At 37.4% G+C, this 17843-nt stretch overlaps 1 protein-coding gene across 5 annotated transcripts; it reads left to right on the forward strand.

Moving 5' to 3' along the window:
• Positions 1 to 212: 212 nt before the first annotated feature.
• si:dkey-78a14.4 lies at positions 213 to 16371 on the forward strand. 5 transcript variants are annotated; one of them, XM_073908789.1, is made up of 5 exons: positions 213 to 819; positions 4358 to 4484; positions 6107 to 6472; positions 12591 to 13501; positions 13943 to 16371. In XM_073908789.1, exons 4-5 carry the CDS (start codon positions 13449 to 13451, stop codon positions 14814 to 14816), a joined length of 927 nt encoding a protein of 308 aa, XP_073764890.1. In that variant the 5' UTR covers positions 213 to 819; positions 4358 to 4484; positions 6107 to 6472; positions 12591 to 13448; the 3' UTR covers positions 14817 to 16371. The 5 variants fall into 5 exon arrangements, 3 of the variants coding, with proteins under 3 accessions (XP_073764890.1, XP_068078800.1, XP_001334322.1); XR_012383420.1 differs by lacking the exons at positions 213 to 819; positions 4358 to 4484; positions 6107 to 6472 and adding an exon at positions 8375 to 8628 and having other exon boundaries at positions 13943 to 15071; positions 15229 to 16371; XR_012383419.1 differs by lacking the exons at positions 213 to 819; positions 4358 to 4484; positions 6107 to 6472 and adding an exon at positions 8375 to 8628 and having other exon boundaries at positions 13943 to 15056; positions 15212 to 16371.
• Positions 16372 to 17843: the final 1472 nt, after the last annotated feature.

Raw genomic sequence — 17843 nt, forward strand, 5'->3', positions numbered from 1 at the left:
AACTATCCTAATTAGGAAAAACAGGGAAAATATTTATACATTTAGGTTTATGGGCCCTCTGTTAATATGCCTAACAATTATTAAAACATTTTCTGTGTTTAATATCAAAGACTGTACAAACATACAGCTCGTGCTGCTCTAATTGACTGAACGCTGAATCAATTATTGTTTACATTTAAATGACCCTCGTCATTCTGTCACCACGGAAACCTGAGTTGGTTTACAAAGTCATCAACCCTGATCAGCGCGCTACTAAACTCTGAACTAATCTTCTGTTGGCTGACTTACATCAGTTTGGGAAGTTGTTCATGATGACTCTGCGACGATCAAGAAGGACCAGGACTCTCCCTGGACACCTCAGGGACTTCTTGCTGGAGGGCACCATGTCGGACACCTCCGTGGAGCAGCGACACCTGCGGAACGCGGCTGTCCTTCCTGCCCTCCGTCCTGCAGCTTCAGTCTCCCCAGTGGGTGAGTGTCCACAGGAGGAGCCCCTCTCCATCCACGGTAGGAGTGTGCAGGAATTTCAGACCATCTACCACAGTGTGATGGACTCCACCGTGAGGAAGCGTGCAGGCCGGTACACTCTTCAGCACGGACTGGAGGTAAAGCAGCGGCTGTGGGAGAAGCTGGACCGGCCTGCACTGCTGGAGACCGAGCTGCCTGATGGACGTGTGTTCATCACAGAGGTCAGATCCGGGTCCAGTGTCCCCCCTCACATCGTGGTGGACATCAGCAAGGAGCCGCTGCCCAAGGAGCCCCCGAGGAAGAAGCCCAGGCACTGAGCCATCCTAGTGCCAGATGGAGGATCATGGGCATGTATGTACATACTGTATATATTGTATATAGTTACAGAATAAGTTTGCAATACATCAAATTTCACTTTTCATTCAACTTTTCATCACATTGCTGGATGTTTGGGTGATTGTCGGTGCTGTGGCTATGTAGGTTGACATGCGTTTAGGCGGTTTCTTGCGTGTTGCTGGTCTCCTCCGAGTGGTTTTGGCACATTAGTGGTTGTTGTTAGGGTTGTTAGTGTTAGTTGTTGGGTTAGGGTAGGTTAGGGTCCCTCACACGGTTTGCAGCTTGACGTGCTGTGAGGGCTTGTGTGCATCAGTGAAGCTGAGAGCTACGCCACTGGTACTTCACAGCTACCGGTAGGGTCACCCATAGTGGACAGGTCTCAGCTGAGATGCCCGACCAAGACAAACCACCTGATTCTGAACACCAGAAGATTGGCCTGATGCTCCAGACAGAAGATGTCACCTGATTGACCGAAAGAAACACTCACACACACACACACACACACACAAACACACACACACACACACACACACACACACACACACACACACACACACACAAATACACACTCAAACATACAAAAAAAGAATAAATATTGCAGACATTAAGAATTAAATATTCAATCTTTCATTTTCTTGTTGGCTTAGTCCCTTTATTAATTTGGGGTTGCCATAGCGAAATGAACCGCCTACTTATACAGCATATTTTTTACGCAGCAGATACCCTTCCAGCTGCGACCCATCACTGGGAAACTTTCATTCACTGCAGACAATTTATCTAAGCCCAATTCACCTATAGCGCATGTCTTTGGAAACACGGGGAGAACATGCAAACTCCACACAGAAACGTCAACCGACCCAGCCAAGGTTCGAACCAGCAACCTGCTACCCGCTGCGCCACCGCGTCACCAATAATTAAATATTTTAAAGAATATTACAGTTTTTCCCAATTGTTTACACACATTTTCTGAAAACATGTCACATATTGTCAGAACTCTACACACAAATCACAAAACACACACACACATTGGGCAAAACTCTTCAGTTCGTCTGCAAAATGAAACTCTACGTTCAAAACAATGTGATTTCTTCTCAAAATGGTGTTTTGTTTTCAAATGACACACACAAGCCATCACATCAATAGACATTTATAAGAACAGTTGAACACTGATGTGCTTAATGTAAAACACGATTACTTCTTCTTCATTCATCGTACTGACTACAGACAGTATATAGGCCTACAGAGGTGTATTGTGAAAAACACACAAATACACGGTACCAAATATATTTTACTGTATTTTTTCCACAAAAACAGTGTACACAGTGTTCATCCCAACCAACACAAAGTTGCACGTAACGTGTTCTACTTATGCCAACAGAAGTATTTACAGAAAACAGTTACAGTAAAAAAAAAAAAAAAACATAAAAACTGCCATATTGCATCCTCTTTTCTGTTTTAGTCTGGCCATGTAGTGGGGGAAATGTCACCTTGCATGGAGAATCCAGCCATGAAAAGCATCAACTGCTAGCTTGGAGAAGGGGTATACATGTGTGTGAGTTTCAGTCATACACTTTTCATCCACAGGCAGAAAAAATCCTTAGGTTTGAGGAATGGAGAATATGGAGGGAATAAATGAGGGTGGGCAGTGAACCAATAATGAACCAGATTTCTAAATTGCGATTCTGTGTGACAGGAGTTTACTTATGTGATGAGTTAGCATGCAAAGTAGGACAACTGACTTTACATTTTTAAATGACAGTGTGTTTTTTTGTAAAAACAAGAGATTTTCTGCATGAAAATTGTGCCAAATGCAGAGAATTGTGTGTAGTGTTTTGAAAAAGGTGTGTTTTAAACCTGCAATTTGAGTGTAAAGCAGGAATTGTGCTTGTAGTTTAGCAGAATTGGTTCAGGGGGTTGGTGCATCAGTTACATGTTGTGGTCATTGTGTCTGAAGTACAAGTAATTGTGTGTAAAAAACTAAGAAAAACTGTAAGAATAAAGAATCTTAATTTAAAGATTTTTTGTTTCTTTGAATAAGCATTTTTCAGTGTTTTCAAATGGATGAGTCTACTTTTACTGAAACGCATGAATGAAATTAATACTTATGACCCTGGGGAAAAATAAAGATAAGTGACCACTTAAAAGGCATTATTGGTTGACTTGAATTAAATTAATGCAAATTATGGCATAAATTCTGTTTAATGTCATTAAATTCACTCTGAATACCACCCAAATAAGATTTCTGTTCATTATTGAGTTAAAGGTAAAAAAGAAGCAAGTGAAAATTTACAAAAATGATGTGCAATACAAAGATATTCATACAAATTTAAAAAACACAAATGTGTAAATGATGACAAAATTCATTTGTGTGTGTGTGTGTGTGTGTGTGTGTGTGTGTGTGTGTGTGTGTGTGTGTGTGTGTGTGTGTGTGTGTGTGTGTGTGTGTGTGTGTGTGTGTGTGTGTGTGTGTGAACTATCCCTTTATTTCAAAGAATAAAGTTTATTATACTTTATTGCATTTTAATATGAAAAAAATAAATTTTAAAATGAAAATAATCCTCAAAATAAGAATCTAAATCTTCCAGTAGGTGGTAGTAATGTCTAATGAAGGAGACAATTCGGTCAAACTACTGAATTCAACAAAGAAGTCAATTGCTGTTTTCACTAAAATAGTAAAACCTTTCTACATTGTTTGCCTAGGCTTGTAGTTACAGTGCTGTAAAAATACTCAAAATATTTCTGTTAATGTTTTTCAAACAATTATATTTGATTTACCAAAGTCACACAAGTGCCAATTTTACATCGGTCACGTCCATAACAGAGAGGTGTAGCACCGCACCCCTAATAAACCTTTTTTTCTCATGAATGTAAAAATGTAAAATAAAATAAATCATTTCTGTTCTATAGTGAGCCGACTCTTATCCTTTTGAGTTAGTACTGTTTGTTTTGGGTTGTGCAGTTTACCAGAATGTCTACAAAGTATGTTGTATACTGTAAACTGGCAGACTTTTTTGTCACATAATGCATATTGATATTCCTGACTCATTGATAGTTTTCTGAGCCCATTACTCTGTGGTTAGTAGTCAGTACTTTTTCATTTTTAAATAAATAAACAAAGTAAATTTGACCATATTTACAACATGTGCATTTTTCAAATCTGTAAGTGGTCATGAGCATTTAGATCTGAGTTCAGAGTTTTAATTTAAGAATTTATTATTGACCTAGATGTTACTATATTACTACTACTATTAGTTATCAATATATAGTACGACTGACCTAGTTCGTTTGTAGTGAATGATATCCGGTGTTTTATAATTATTGCAATACATTTTAAAGATCCAGTTTTCCGTGTCAAGCAGTCAGATTAACTGTTGAATTAGAAACAACTGGAAATGGATTAGAAAGGATTTAAGACACATCAGATTCTTCTTTAATATAATATAAGCATTCTTACTGAATTTCTCCAGATGTAGATGCCCAAAGCCATCTTACTGGTGCATGATTGTTCATGAGGCAATTATCAGTATAGCAACACAAATGCTCTTGTGCACAGGAACTCATACAGGAAATGAAGAGCAGTTCTTAAGCCCTGCTGCTGCTGCTGAGCTTCTAGAGCACCTGAAGTCCAGATACTGGATCTCTGCTCACCTGCACTCGACTCAACACTGATGCAGCACCAGGTGGGTCCTCCTTCACTGTCACTCTGCTTTGACAAATAAAAGCTTTTGGTTATCTTTGGGTTAAGCTAAATTTCTAATTTACTGTCATAAAAGTATTTTAATCAAAGAAACGACAATTTAATTGCAAATGGCTTGCATATTTTAAAGGGCCTAGTTTGCACATTTTTTAAGATTTAATATTAATATTATGGTTCTTCTGAGTGTGCCAGTTTAGGTTCAGTTCAAAAAACAGTTCATATTTTTTATTATAATGTGTTAAAAAGTGTCATTTTGGGGGTGTGTACAGGGGTCGTTATTTTAGGGGTGTGTTGCTTCACATGAAAATTAGGTTCGACTTTCCGCCCAACTTAACAAGGGGGGCAGAGCCAAGAGCTCCCCTGCATTGTGTATGGCAACAGACAGGCAGACAGAGAGAAGCAACATAAGTGAGAGACTTGAGGTGCCAGTGGGTTAACCCTGATAGAAACCTATGTTTACAATTCTAAAACGCATGGCGCCGTGTGGCACAGCGCTTTTGGTGTGTGACCTGCTTAAGGCAAGTTTGTTATTTCCAATGGAGGGACACGCACGTGAGGCAACGCACACGCATTTTTCAGCTGCACCTAGTTAAGATAACAGGGAGCTTCTGTGACCGAGGGAAATGCAAACAGCTGAAGTTTAAGGAAGATGCAATAAAAAGTACATGTTTGCTAACGCACCTAAAGTATTAAATAATGTCGCCAATGAGAGCGAACATATGGTGAATGTTAATTTTGTGTTGAGCTCAATGAGCCTTACATCTATAAATAGAGCAAGGTTGCTCTTTTGGTGACATCACTTTGACTCACACGCTAAAAATGGCAAACGTGAAACAACAAACTGAGGATATGGTGATGCGCGCGATCTAAAAACCGCTTCAATTGGTCCACAGTTTTTATGTTGTTGAATTTAAAAAAGTGGGTGTGTTTCTATCACCCCAATATGACAGTCTAAACACTATACCAGGGATCACCCACTTGTTCCTGGAGGTCCGGTGTCCTGCAGATCTTAGCTCCAACCCTAATCAAAAACACCTGAACAAGCTAATTAAGGTCTTACTAGGTATACTTGAAACACCCAGGCAGGTGTGTTGAGGCAAGTTGTAGCTAAACCCTGCAGGGCACTGGACTTCCATGAACGAGATTGATGACCCCTGCACTACACACGTCTGTCCAAACAAGATTTTTTCACCATAAGTGCCCTTTAATTATTTTTCATTCATTCATTCATTTTCTTGTCGGCTTAGTCGCCTTATTAATCCGGGGTCGCCACAGCGGAAGGAACAGCCAACTCATTCAGCACATTTTTACGCAGCGGATGCCCTTCCAGCTGCAACCCATCTCTGGGAAATATTTTTCATTTATATTATATTATATTATATTATATTATGTTATGTTATGTTATGTTATATTATGTTATGTTATATTATATTATATTATATTATATTATATTATATTATATTATATTATGTTATATTATATTATATTATATTATATTATATTATATTTATTCTTTCCCTTCAGGCTAACAGTAATGAATAATGCTGCCCTGAAGATCAGCACGTTTCTCTCACATGACCAGTTTCAGTTGTTTTGTCATTGCAGATTGTCGAGGAAGCTCCTACGAGATGCTTGAGCTTGATCCAGAATGTCTGGCCATCTTGAAATCAACAGACAATCTTCAAAAGCCATCCCAAAGTTTCTGGAACCCTCCGCTGGACAACAGATTACACAGCAGAGACAAAACACATTACAATGATCACAGCTGTTCATTTTCTAATACCATATTTATTTCTGTTTCTAAGTATTTCAGCATCCTGTTCCTCTGCTTGTTTCAGGTGGGATTTCAGTCCATCAGACACACATCTACATCCTGCTGGGCAAAGCGGACAGACTTACAGGGAGGAGTTTTTTCAGCTTCTTTTGATGACTAGAAATTTCAAAAGAACTGGATTTATCTGAATTAAAAACGTAAGACATTATAAATGACTTTATCCTCACTTTTGTTCAATTTAAAGTGTACTTTTTAAATAAAACTTTTAATTTAACAATGTTTTGTACAAAAGGAAAAAGGGAAAAATATACTTGCTCCAAGCTATTCAATATTGTTATAAAATGTTACAAAAGCTTTTTATTTCAGATAAATTCTGGTGTTTGGATATTTTTAATCATCAAATAAATTAACAAATATTCATACTAAAAAGAATTGGACTGTTTTTGCTGTGCTTTGGAGCAAATAAAAATAAAATAAAATGGATTGTGTTAAAATCAAAGACATTTGAATAATTTTAGATATTGTAATATCTGTAAAAAAAATTAAAACTCAAATGTTTTTTTTTTTTTTTTTGTGGAGAGCAGCAACAATAATTGTGAAATACTCGGAAGGTTCTTTGCCATAAGGATGTTATTGAACATCCAGTGGTCATTTAGAGAATTGTACTCATAACACCTAATTTTAACTACTTCAATAAATGATTAAAAACTGTGTGCAATTCTGTCAAGCAGACATGGTTAAGCATTGTAAAGTTGTGTTCTTTGATGATGAGCTCACATATGTTGCCAGCTATTAATAACAATAAGGGCTTTATGTCAAGTTATGTTCAGGAGGACACTAAACCTAAAGACTATTCTAAAGCATCTTTAGATTTAATTTCTATTGACCTCATTTTTCACGTATGAGCCTTTGGAATCTTGGCAGCAGACTTGTGGTCTCATTCACTTACATAGATTTTTAGAGGTTAAAAACAGCTTGCGTGGGTTTCCTTCGGGTACTCCGGTTTCCCTCACAACTCCAAAAAAAAAAAAAGAGGTATAGGTGAATTGGGTGAGCAAAACTGATGTTTTCATATTATTATTATATATTTTTTGTATGTATAGTCATGAACACGGTTGTTTGTAGAGCAAGTTTTCTGTTGTTTATTATTCAAAGTTTTTTCTCCTATAGGCAACTGAATCTGAAGTTCTAAAACAATTGCAAAAATGAGCACATTGCAGAATAAGGTCAATAGTGTTGTCTTTTGAGAACACATGTTAAAATACTTTTTTTTTAGATACTGAATAAAGGAATTCTTGAAGATTCTAAGTATCCTTGCAATTGCCTGGTTATTTTTTCTGACTGATGTCAAAATTGTATAATTCTGAACTCGGTGAGAAGGGTGAGGATGAGAAACATAATAAAAATGCTGTAGGCTCGGCAACCACTGCACTGAAGAGGAACCAGAATGAAGGAGAACCAGCGCTCTTGACAGAACCCAGACCAGAAATCCCTCTTGTTCCAGCAGCTAAACATACAGTACACACAACAGTCAACATCACACACCATCACTCCCTCAAACTCATTCAACTGATTGAAAGCTTTAAACATTCAGGTTAAAAAATCCAATCCAGCCCATCCCTGGCTGTGGCATAACTGAACAATGTTTACGTAAGATTTGTATAAAAAATGACAGACTGTTTAAGGCAGTGTTTTGCAAGTAATTGCCAATGTTTTATAGAGTTATACATTAATTTAATTCCTTAAAAACGTAAATAATAATGATAAACCATGCCAGTATTGTTTTATTATTAATACCGAGTCCCATGGCAGATGTGGTGAGGGAGACGGGTGGGGGGGGACGAGTCGTTCTCCAAGGCACTTTTTGAGATGACATTATAGCTTTGCAGTATATAATCTTATTTTTTGTTTTTCTTTGGCTGTTTTCAAAGAACTGCTCGCATTTTCTTTTATTTTTAAGTATTGTTATTTTGTTTTTATCCATAATTGTCACAGTTTCGCGAAAAATGACAAACTGACACCTCGCGTGGTGAATGTGCATCTTTGACGCGTGACTGACCTCCACATCCAATCTCCGACTGGAACGCTGTCAAAAAGCCAGTGTGTGCGTAACATCCTGTGCCTTCACATCCTGTATATTTCTTCTGGAATTTGAAGTCAGAGTAGACTGTATGCATATTCTTCGCTGCTTAAGTAGACAAAATGAGTTCCCAAAAGTCTTGAAAATTACGTTTACTTCGTTATTTTGACTAAAACTTATACGAGTTTGATCATCGTGCTGTGGAAGTCTGGTATATTCTGGCAAACCGTTTCCCAACCCTGACCAGCCTGTCTGAAACCGTTTCCTTAAGAGGTATGTATCTTCTTGCAAAAAAATGCTGCTTGGTTGACTGCAGTCCATTGCATAACTGTTATATTTGTTATGATATACTTCAAATAGACTTGAGCTTCAGTTTTACCACTAAATGACTCTTAGTACAGTTGGTAGTTGATATTGTGGAGTGGGATGATCCATTTGTCAGGGTATTATATATTTTATAGAGGACCATACTTTGGCATTTGCACTGTAACTGTATATATTTCAAAAAGCTTTGTGTAAAAATTATTTGTTCTGAAGAAAATTTAATGTTCTGTCATGATGATTATCATCTAACTGGCTTTACTAGAGAACATCAGTATGAAAAGGATTGCTAAATGTACTGACTATTAAAACGTATATTTTCATCAGGAATCTTAAACATTATATTTATTTGACATCTAAGCCCTTGGCTTTCACTTTTATACCTATAGTTACAAAACATGTGGGGTTATTTCAGTATAAATTTGGATCAGATGTAGACAAACCCAATTTTTAGGTTCAATGTTAAAATGATTTGAAATTATATTTTTACCTCAACAATTAAGTATGTTCACATTTGGCCCATATTTAAGTTAAAAAAACTATTATTTGCGAAAGTGAAATGTGCATAAGTGCTGTAATATAACCCTTTAATTTAGTTGCCATTAGTTGTCACATTTGCACTTTCCACAAACGCACAAGCAAAAATGACTATTTATTATAGTCATTTATTTATTTACAAAATAGTTACAACTAGACACAAGAATATCCCAACACAAGCAGGCCAATGGTGTTGACAATACTTTATCAGACAAGGAGCTAACAAAAACAAGGAGTATAAATACACAAGACATGATTAAACTAATTACAAACAGTGATGAGTCTGAGGTAGAGCAAATAAACACTAATATTACCAGTCATAACCATGGCATGTTGTATCAAAGTCTTCTAATGAAAAACAAGCATTGGTTTTAATATCCTTCAATAATTATTCCAGTTTTCACAAGTTCTGGAGTAAGACATTAGTCTGAAGTCTATTATGCTGGCTTATTGTCTAGAATTCAGACAGTAATCTGTGTATTGCGTTTTACAAGTATTGTGAATTTTGCAGGTTATCACAAAATGTAATTACAACATTGCATTTACTTTACAAAATGTAATAATTATATTTTCTATACATTGTTATTAACAAAATATCTATATATAGATTTTCTATACATTTATTCACCAAAGATATTTTATCAATTAGCTAAACATGTTTTTTTTTTTTTGTTAGCAACGTATATTTTGAAAATATACAGAGGTTGGACAATAAAACTGAAACACTGGCCAATTTAGTGTTTGACAAGCCTGGTGGCCAGTCTTCATTGATCACATATTCCACTAGTAAGAGCAGAGGTTGAAGATGTGGTGATTTTTTTTTTACTATTACTAAAACATTGATTTATATAGAATTCTCTTTCTTACTATAAAACACAAAATGTTAAAAAACATATGCCTTCCTGGGAAAAGATGATACAAAAACAAATATTATAAGAAAGGTCAGTCAGAAGGTGGTCATCTGTTTTAAACATATGCATTCAATAAGTGTAAATCATGGCTCTAAACTGAAGGCTGGAGAAAGAAGATAAAACCTGGTGTCTGGTTAGCCTGTGTTGCACTCTGCAGCAACAGGTGTTCCTGTATGACTGTTGGACCTGTTCTTTGCAAAGGATAAATTCTTTTTAGAAGTAAATTTTGTAAGACTTTGTCTCTTGATTAGTGAGTCTTTTTATTTGAAATTGCCACGGCAAAGGTTTAAAGGGCTATGAAACCCTCCTCTTTCGGTTCAAGTCTACCTCAGAATTTTTTCAAACAATGCTCAGAGATGGACATGGAGCACTGTGAGCAGAAGGGGGAGTAGGCATGGCCGGCAGAGCAGGGGAAAAAGAGGGGAGCAAACAACTGCTGTCAGTTGGCTCACATAATGTGACACAAACCATGAGGAGATCCACGATTTTACACATACACATATACAGACACATACGACCCGTGCCGCGCAGAGGCACAGCTTACCCAGTCATTCCCTTGCAAAAAATAACTGCAGTAAACTGGAGTAAAACTACAGTAAAACAGCAGTATGTAGAAGTATAACTGCAGTTAAATTAAGTACAATTGTAAAATTGCAATACAATAAAGTATAAACAGAGTTCAAATAGAGTACAATAAAGTTCAACAGCAGTATAAGTTACAGTAAACTGAAGTAAAAACAAGTAAACCCTGTCTTTACTGCACTTGTGCTGCTGTAGTTTAATAAGCCAATGGTGTGGTGAGAACAGTACTGCACTTGTGTTCCAAGGGCTTAGTTCTTCAACATCATCAAATAATATTTTGTATTTTTAAGGGATGTTTTTTGGGTTAAGTAATTTTCTAATTAGAATTTTAAGTTTATTTGCAAAAATGACTAATAAAAAATAACTGCAGGAAACTGAACAGTATAACAGCAAATATAATGCAATAAAATTCAACAGCAGTAAAATATGCAGTATAGCTGAAGTGACATTAAATAAACTGAAAGGGGCCCTTACAAAAGTTACTGCAGTTTTTCAAAGGAATACTGCAGTTTTAGTTAACTTCTGAAAAGTGAACTAACTGCAATACATCTACTGTAATACAGCTGAAGCACTTCTACAATATAACTGCATTACTACTACTACTTTTCCTGCTCGGTGGACAATGGTTTCCAAATGAGGTTTCAGTACTTCAGTTGTATTGCTTAAGTACTACCACAATATATTGTATAGCATGTTTCAGAAGTATGTCTAACTACAGAATTACATCTACAATACTGCAAAGCATAATGAAATTAAAGTGCACTTTTAATACTTAAGTACAATAAGTACTTAAGTGCAATAAATTATTTAACATGTATTGCAGTAGCAGTACTGCATTATAGTAGTAATATCACTTCAGTACTGTTGCAGTTGTTGTACTGAAGTTGTTTGTATTGTAGCACTTCAGTTGTATTGCAGTAATACTGCAATATACTTAAATAACAAAAACTGCACTTTTCTTAGAATTTAACTAAAACTGCAGTATTCCTTTAAAAACTGCAGTAATTTTTTGTAAGGGTTGGGTCTCGCAGCTTGGCAAGTCTGCCTTGCCTTCGGAAAGCACATGCTCTCATGAATAATAAAGAAGCAGGCTCTTGTCATAGGATAAGAAAACTCTACTATGAATAATAATGAGAAACTGATGCATCATCACTCCACTAACAGATTCGCGATATGTCACCGATTTTGATCCCACCCCAAAAATTATTTTAAACCTGGAAGATGAAATTACTTGACAAAAACTCAAAACTATCCAGTTTTCCCCGCAATTAAAGCTGACAGGTGCTAACATTGTCTTAACTGATGCTCAACACAAACAAATCTGTTAAAATTTAAAATAAAAGTACTCAGTGATGTCAAATAAACCTTTATTCACATTAATAGCACAGTTTTGCTTAAAACATTGCAGTGCACATAACATTATGGGTGACAAATCAGAGTTCCAAAGATGACAAATTTGTTGGCGCATCTGTGACCAAGACAGCAAGTCTTTGTGATGTATCAAGAGCCACGGTATCTATGGTAATGTCAGCATACCTCCAAGAAGGATGAACCACATCCAACAGGAGTAACTCAAGAGGAAGCTGTTTGAAAGGGATTTCCAGCTGCTAACCTGGATTGCATCCTACAAACCTAAAACCACATCTGCTTAACCCACTGCAGAACTAAATGTGCACCTCAGTTTACCTGTTTCCACCAAAATTGTTTGTTCGGAGCTCCACAGGGTCAATATACATGGCCTTGCTGCTATAACCAAACATTTTGTCACTCATGCCAATGCCAAACATCAGTTTCAATGATACCAACAGTAAAAATCTTGGACCTTGGACAATGTGAAGCTTGCATTGGTCTCTCATGAGTTCACCTTCACTGTCTTTCCCGCAGTTACGATGTGGAAAAGCCCCAAAGAAGCATACCAACAAGACTGTTACTTTCCCAGAGTGAAGCATGAGGGTCAACCAGTGATGATTCGGGCTGCAATATCATAGCAATCCCTGGGTCCAATACTATTGCTGCCAAGGACTACTAAACCATTCTGGAGGACCATGTGCACCCAATGGTTCAAACATGCAAGACATATGCACATGCAAAACTCATAATGCAAGGCAATGCTAGACCTCATGTGGCTGGAGTGTGTCAACAGCTCTGCAAGACAAAGGCATTGATGCTATGGACTGGCTTGCCCATTCCCTAAACCTGAATCCAATTGAGCACCTCTGAGACATCATGTCTTGCTCCATCCATCAATGCTTAGAGGATAAAGGTGGCACTCACCTCAGAGCCAGTTCTCCATGCCTTGTACCTCAATCGCCCTTTCCTGGCACAGACAGATGCTTTCGACACGGGATTGGGGGTCATGTTCTACCAGATACAGGGAGAAGAGGAGCACCCGGCCATTTACATCAGCTAAAAGCTGACCCAGTCCGAGAGAAAATATGCTGCGATGGAGAATGAAGTTCTCATCATCAAGTGGGCAGACCTAGACCTACACTGATCATGCCCCACTACAATGGATGGCCCAGGTTAAGGATAACAACTGCCCAAGTCACAAGTTGGTGCACTCCAGGTCTTCTGCTTCGATGTGCACCACCGTGCTAGTACTGCCAACAACAACACAGATGGCTTCTCTCAGATCTGGGCAGCATACCAATCAAGCTACCCCATAAAAGACAAGCTCAGATACCCAAGAATTGAGCCACAATTTATAACACTGATGCTTGCTTGTTTCTCCGTTTTCCTCTGATGATACGCCATGACCACTTGGCACTGGACACGACCTGGAGAGGAAAGAAAAGGTGGACAACCAATGTACCCGATCACTTATCACTTCCCCTACCTGCTTTATCACGTTATTATAAAAGAAATCCACCCTCTGGGGCTTCACTCACAGTTCTGCTTTGTCGTGTGCTATATACTTTAAAAGATTAACAAAAAATAAAAAAGGCAAAGAGGTATTTTTTCATATGGAAGGTATCTGTAGACATTCTTGTTAATGGTAGTCTTTGCTGTACCTTCAATTACTTTTTTATATCTTTTAGTGACATTACTGAAATTATTGAAAAGAAGTTATATACTTGATCAAACTGTAGTCCCAAAATTATTTTTATACAGTATAAAAATTGCAAAAAAGGCATAGTATTAAACTTAATTAAACTGTAGTCCTAAAATTCTCCATTTCCTTATTACAATAATATGTTACAAAAAATTTGACATTTGTTTTCTGCTTGTTTTCATAGGTTTATAATGGATCTGAGAGAGTACTTGAAAAGGATTGGGTTTACAGGACAGTTAAACAAACCTGACCTGGATAGTTTGTTCACCATCCACAAGCTGCATGTTATGAGTGTCCCATTTGAGAACCTCAGTGTTCACAATGGGGAGAAGAACTCAATGGACCTGCGTGTTATCTATAACAAAATAGTCGAGAGCAATCGAGGAGGCTGGTGTTGTGAAAACAACCTCTTGTTCTCATGGGCTCTGAAGGAGATGGGATACAAATCTACCATACTGAGCGGCAGAGTGTTTAACTCTCTGGAACAGGACTTCCTTCCTAATGACTCTCATCTCATCAATCTAGTGGAGATTGATGGAAAGCAGTACATCGCTGACGTGAGTTTTGGAGTGTCTTGTCAAATCTGGTATCCCTTAGAGTTGATCTCAGGTAAAGACCAGCCACAGCCTCCAGGAGTGTTTCGCCTCACAAACAACGGTGAGAAGTGGATTCTGGAGAAGACCGGAAGGAAGCAAATAATTGTAGATAACGGCTTTGCTGATTCTGGCCTTGTTGACAAACGGCTCATCAAAACAATATATTGCTTTACATTAACACCACGTGTTGTAGAGTATTTCCTCAAGATGTCGGTTATGTTGCAGACTAATCCCAGCTCTCTGTTCATGCTCAAGACCATTTGCTCCCTTCAGACGGCCACTGGATTTAGGGCTCTGATTGGTTGGACATACAGTGAAGTCACTTTCAAAGAGGACTCAGACTCAGTGGAAATGAAGAAAATCCCAGATGATGAGATTGAAGCTGTGCTGAAAGAAAAGTTTAACATGGTGTTGATTAATAAGTTCACACCTAAAAATAACAAAGCTTTTTACTCAATTTAGGAATCTGCTACTCTCTACTGGTGGATTGGTGGAATGCTAGTGCAGCCAGACTAAAACTAAAGACGGTTTCATCATAGCATTTATTCATTGTTATACTCTCTGATGATTTGAAGTGCTTCTTTTATCCTTACTTGTATATCACTTTGGATAAAAGTGCTAAATGAGTAAATGTGAATGTAAAAAAAGGGAGATCTGCTGTTTAAAACATGTCAGTGACCTTGAGAATGATCGTCTAAATCAGTAGTCACCAAACTTGTTCCTGGAGGGCCGGTGTCCTGCAGATTTTAGCTCCAACCCTAATCAAACACACCTGAACAAGCTAATCAAGGTCTTACTAGGTATACTTGAAACATCCAGGCAGGTGTGTTGAGGTAAGTTGGAGCTAAATCCTGCAGGGACACCGGCCCTCCAGGACCAGGATTGGTGACCCCTGGTCTAAATAATTCTTGTGTGAGTGTTAATACTAGCCGAAAGTGATCTACAGAGACATTTCTGTCACTGAGGTCTTTGTAGCACTCAGTCTTACATCCTTGACAAACTGATGTCCTCATCTGAAGCTGTGTTGAGTTTGTCTTTAGGGCACAAAACTTCTGCCCTGGATACAGGCCAGATCCAAGATTATGTGTTCCCAGTTCTGTTATATACTTAGCCATGATTATTACAGCCTAATAATCCTTTGAAGATTTGGATTTTAACCCCTTAACTGTCTCCATCCTCGAAATCAAAACCTGAACTTTTTTTTTGCAAACTGTTTATAATATTACGCATATATTACCTATTTTCACCTGCAAATTCTGTATTTGGGGTGATAGTTAAGAGGTTAAAGTTTGCATTTGTCTTTTACTTGTATGCTAGTGCAGAAAGATTTGTCTTTTACCAAGATTTAGGGTGGGTTTTATTATACTATTTAACTTCATCATTATTCTGAAATTAAAAGGGGGAAGCTATAAGCTAGAGCAAGTAACATATTATAAAGTTACTATGCTATCATGACAATGTATGTAAACACTTAGTTCTTTTGCATCTATGCTCTGGTGTCAAAACAGTTGCTGACATAGACCTGTGATATCTCTGGTGACCGCAAGCCGGCAGAGAGCCAAGAATAACAGGACCACCTAGAGCAGTGGTCACCAAACTTGTTCCTGGAGGGCTGGTGTCCTGCAGATTTTAGCTCCAACCCTAATCAAACACACCTGAACAACCTAATCAAGGTCTTACTTGGTATACTTGAAACATCCAGGCAGGTGTGTTGAGGCAAGTTGAAGCTAAACCCTGCAGGGACACCAGCCCTCCAGGAACAGGATTGGTGACCCCTGACCTAGAGTAAAAACCTATCCAAAGATAGTCAAAAGTTAAAACGAGACACCTAGGCGTGTGTCAAATAATCTGTATAAAGATTGTGGAAAACACAGAGACTTTAGAAAGAGGATTGAAAGAGAAAGAGGAGAAGGAAAGAAAGAATGGAATTGTCCAGGAGTGACTTCAGAATGCTCTGAGGTCTGCTCTGCTCTTTCTCTGGTTTATTATGGTGAATAAAGTTTGATAAATTTTCTGATATTCAAAACCTCCAGTCTGATTATTTCTAATTGATAAGAAGTTTGAATACGACAATATCATGATTTGTAGTGTTGAATACAGCACTGAGATCAAGTAAAACAAGTAACGAGATGCGGCGTTGGTTAGCAGCTAAGAGTAAATCATTAGTTATGTTCACTAAAGCAGTTTCCATACCATGATGAGGCCTGGCAAAATTCTTGTTCATCTGTAGAAAGGAGCTTCATAAAAAACCTTTTCTAGTATTTTAGACATTAGTGGAAAATCATGTTGGTTGGTGACCACCATGACTATGATAATGGTGAGAGATCATCACTTATGGGTAAGAAGACTATTTCCCCTTTTATAATGTGTACAGGAATATCTGAAACATTGTGTTCTTATAAATTTTTTATTTATTGTGATTATAAAAAAAACAAGGGCAGATTTTTATCAATACAGTGTGGCTGTTTTCACACCATGCAGCCATAGAAATCTTTAACTCCCCTGGATTTAAAGAGTTAAGTATTACCATCTTTTAATCCCTTCGGCCAATCAGGTTTTCACAAATGTCTTGCTTGCTTGTGTGATGGAAATTTTAATGAACATCTTGATGAACATCATGTTTTGTAGAATGCAGAGAAGAAGTTTGGTACTGGCCAAGGCCAATGCTGGATACATCGTAGCACTCCTAGTCGAGAGTTAGAAAATCACAACAGAATCTTTACTTTCACACCAAAAATGAATCTTTCCTGGAGTTTGGCATGAAGGGTGAGTGTACATGCACTGAGGGGTATAAAACTGTCTGTTGGGAAGACTTAGACACAGTCTCTTACACATTCACTCTGTGTGTTTAACAGGTATTATCCTGCGGGGTTCTTTTAATGAACTACTTTTCTGCTTTGCTTTAACCCTTGTCTGACTGAAGTCATTTTAGCAGATTTCCACAACACTTGTGTGTCATCACTGTAAGTATATACACTAATGGACTATCAATTTTGTGATTTTTATAGCACACCTTGTTTTTTGGAATGTTTTAGGGTACAATGCATTAAACCGTATTTCTTGTTTTACTGTGTTTTTTTACATTTACATTTACATTTAGTCATTTAGCAGACGCTTTTATCCAAAGCGACTTACAAATGAGGACAAGGAAGCAATTTACACAACCAAGAGCAACAATGAATAAGTGCTATAGGCAAGTTTCAGGTCTGTAAAGTCTAAGAAGGGAAGTATTAGTAGTATTAGTTTTTTTTTTTTTTTTTAAAGCTCAGTGAATGCTTGTGAGTACACCTTTCCTACTACTGTTAATTTTTTGTCATTATTTTAACAATAAAATTCTCACAATAAACATCTGACCTTTTTAAAAATTAGCTACCTGCTGTTTTACATGCATGTAGTGCCATGGCCCAGAGGTGTAAGCAGATCCTGGCCGAACAGCATCTAAAATCACTTAAATAGAATGATTATTTTTCAGAGAATAATTATTCTGAT

This window comes from Danio rerio, chromosome 7 (assembly GCF_049306965.1).
Source record: "Danio rerio strain Tuebingen ecotype United States chromosome 7, GRCz12tu, whole genome shotgun sequence".
NCBI classification, from domain to species: Eukaryota; Metazoa; Chordata; class Actinopteri; order Cypriniformes; family Danionidae; genus Danio; species Danio rerio.

Bases quoted from the DNA above. Each gene is read 5' to 3' on its own strand.
- si:dkey-78a14.4 (XM_073908789.1), top strand. From the start codon at position 13,449: ATGATACGCCATGACCACTTGGCACTGGACACGACCTGGAGAGGAAAG. The intron at 13,502-13,942 runs GTGGACAACCAA...TTGTTTTCATAG, and splicing joins ACCTGGAGAGGAAAGAAAAG to GTTTATAATGGATCTGAGAG.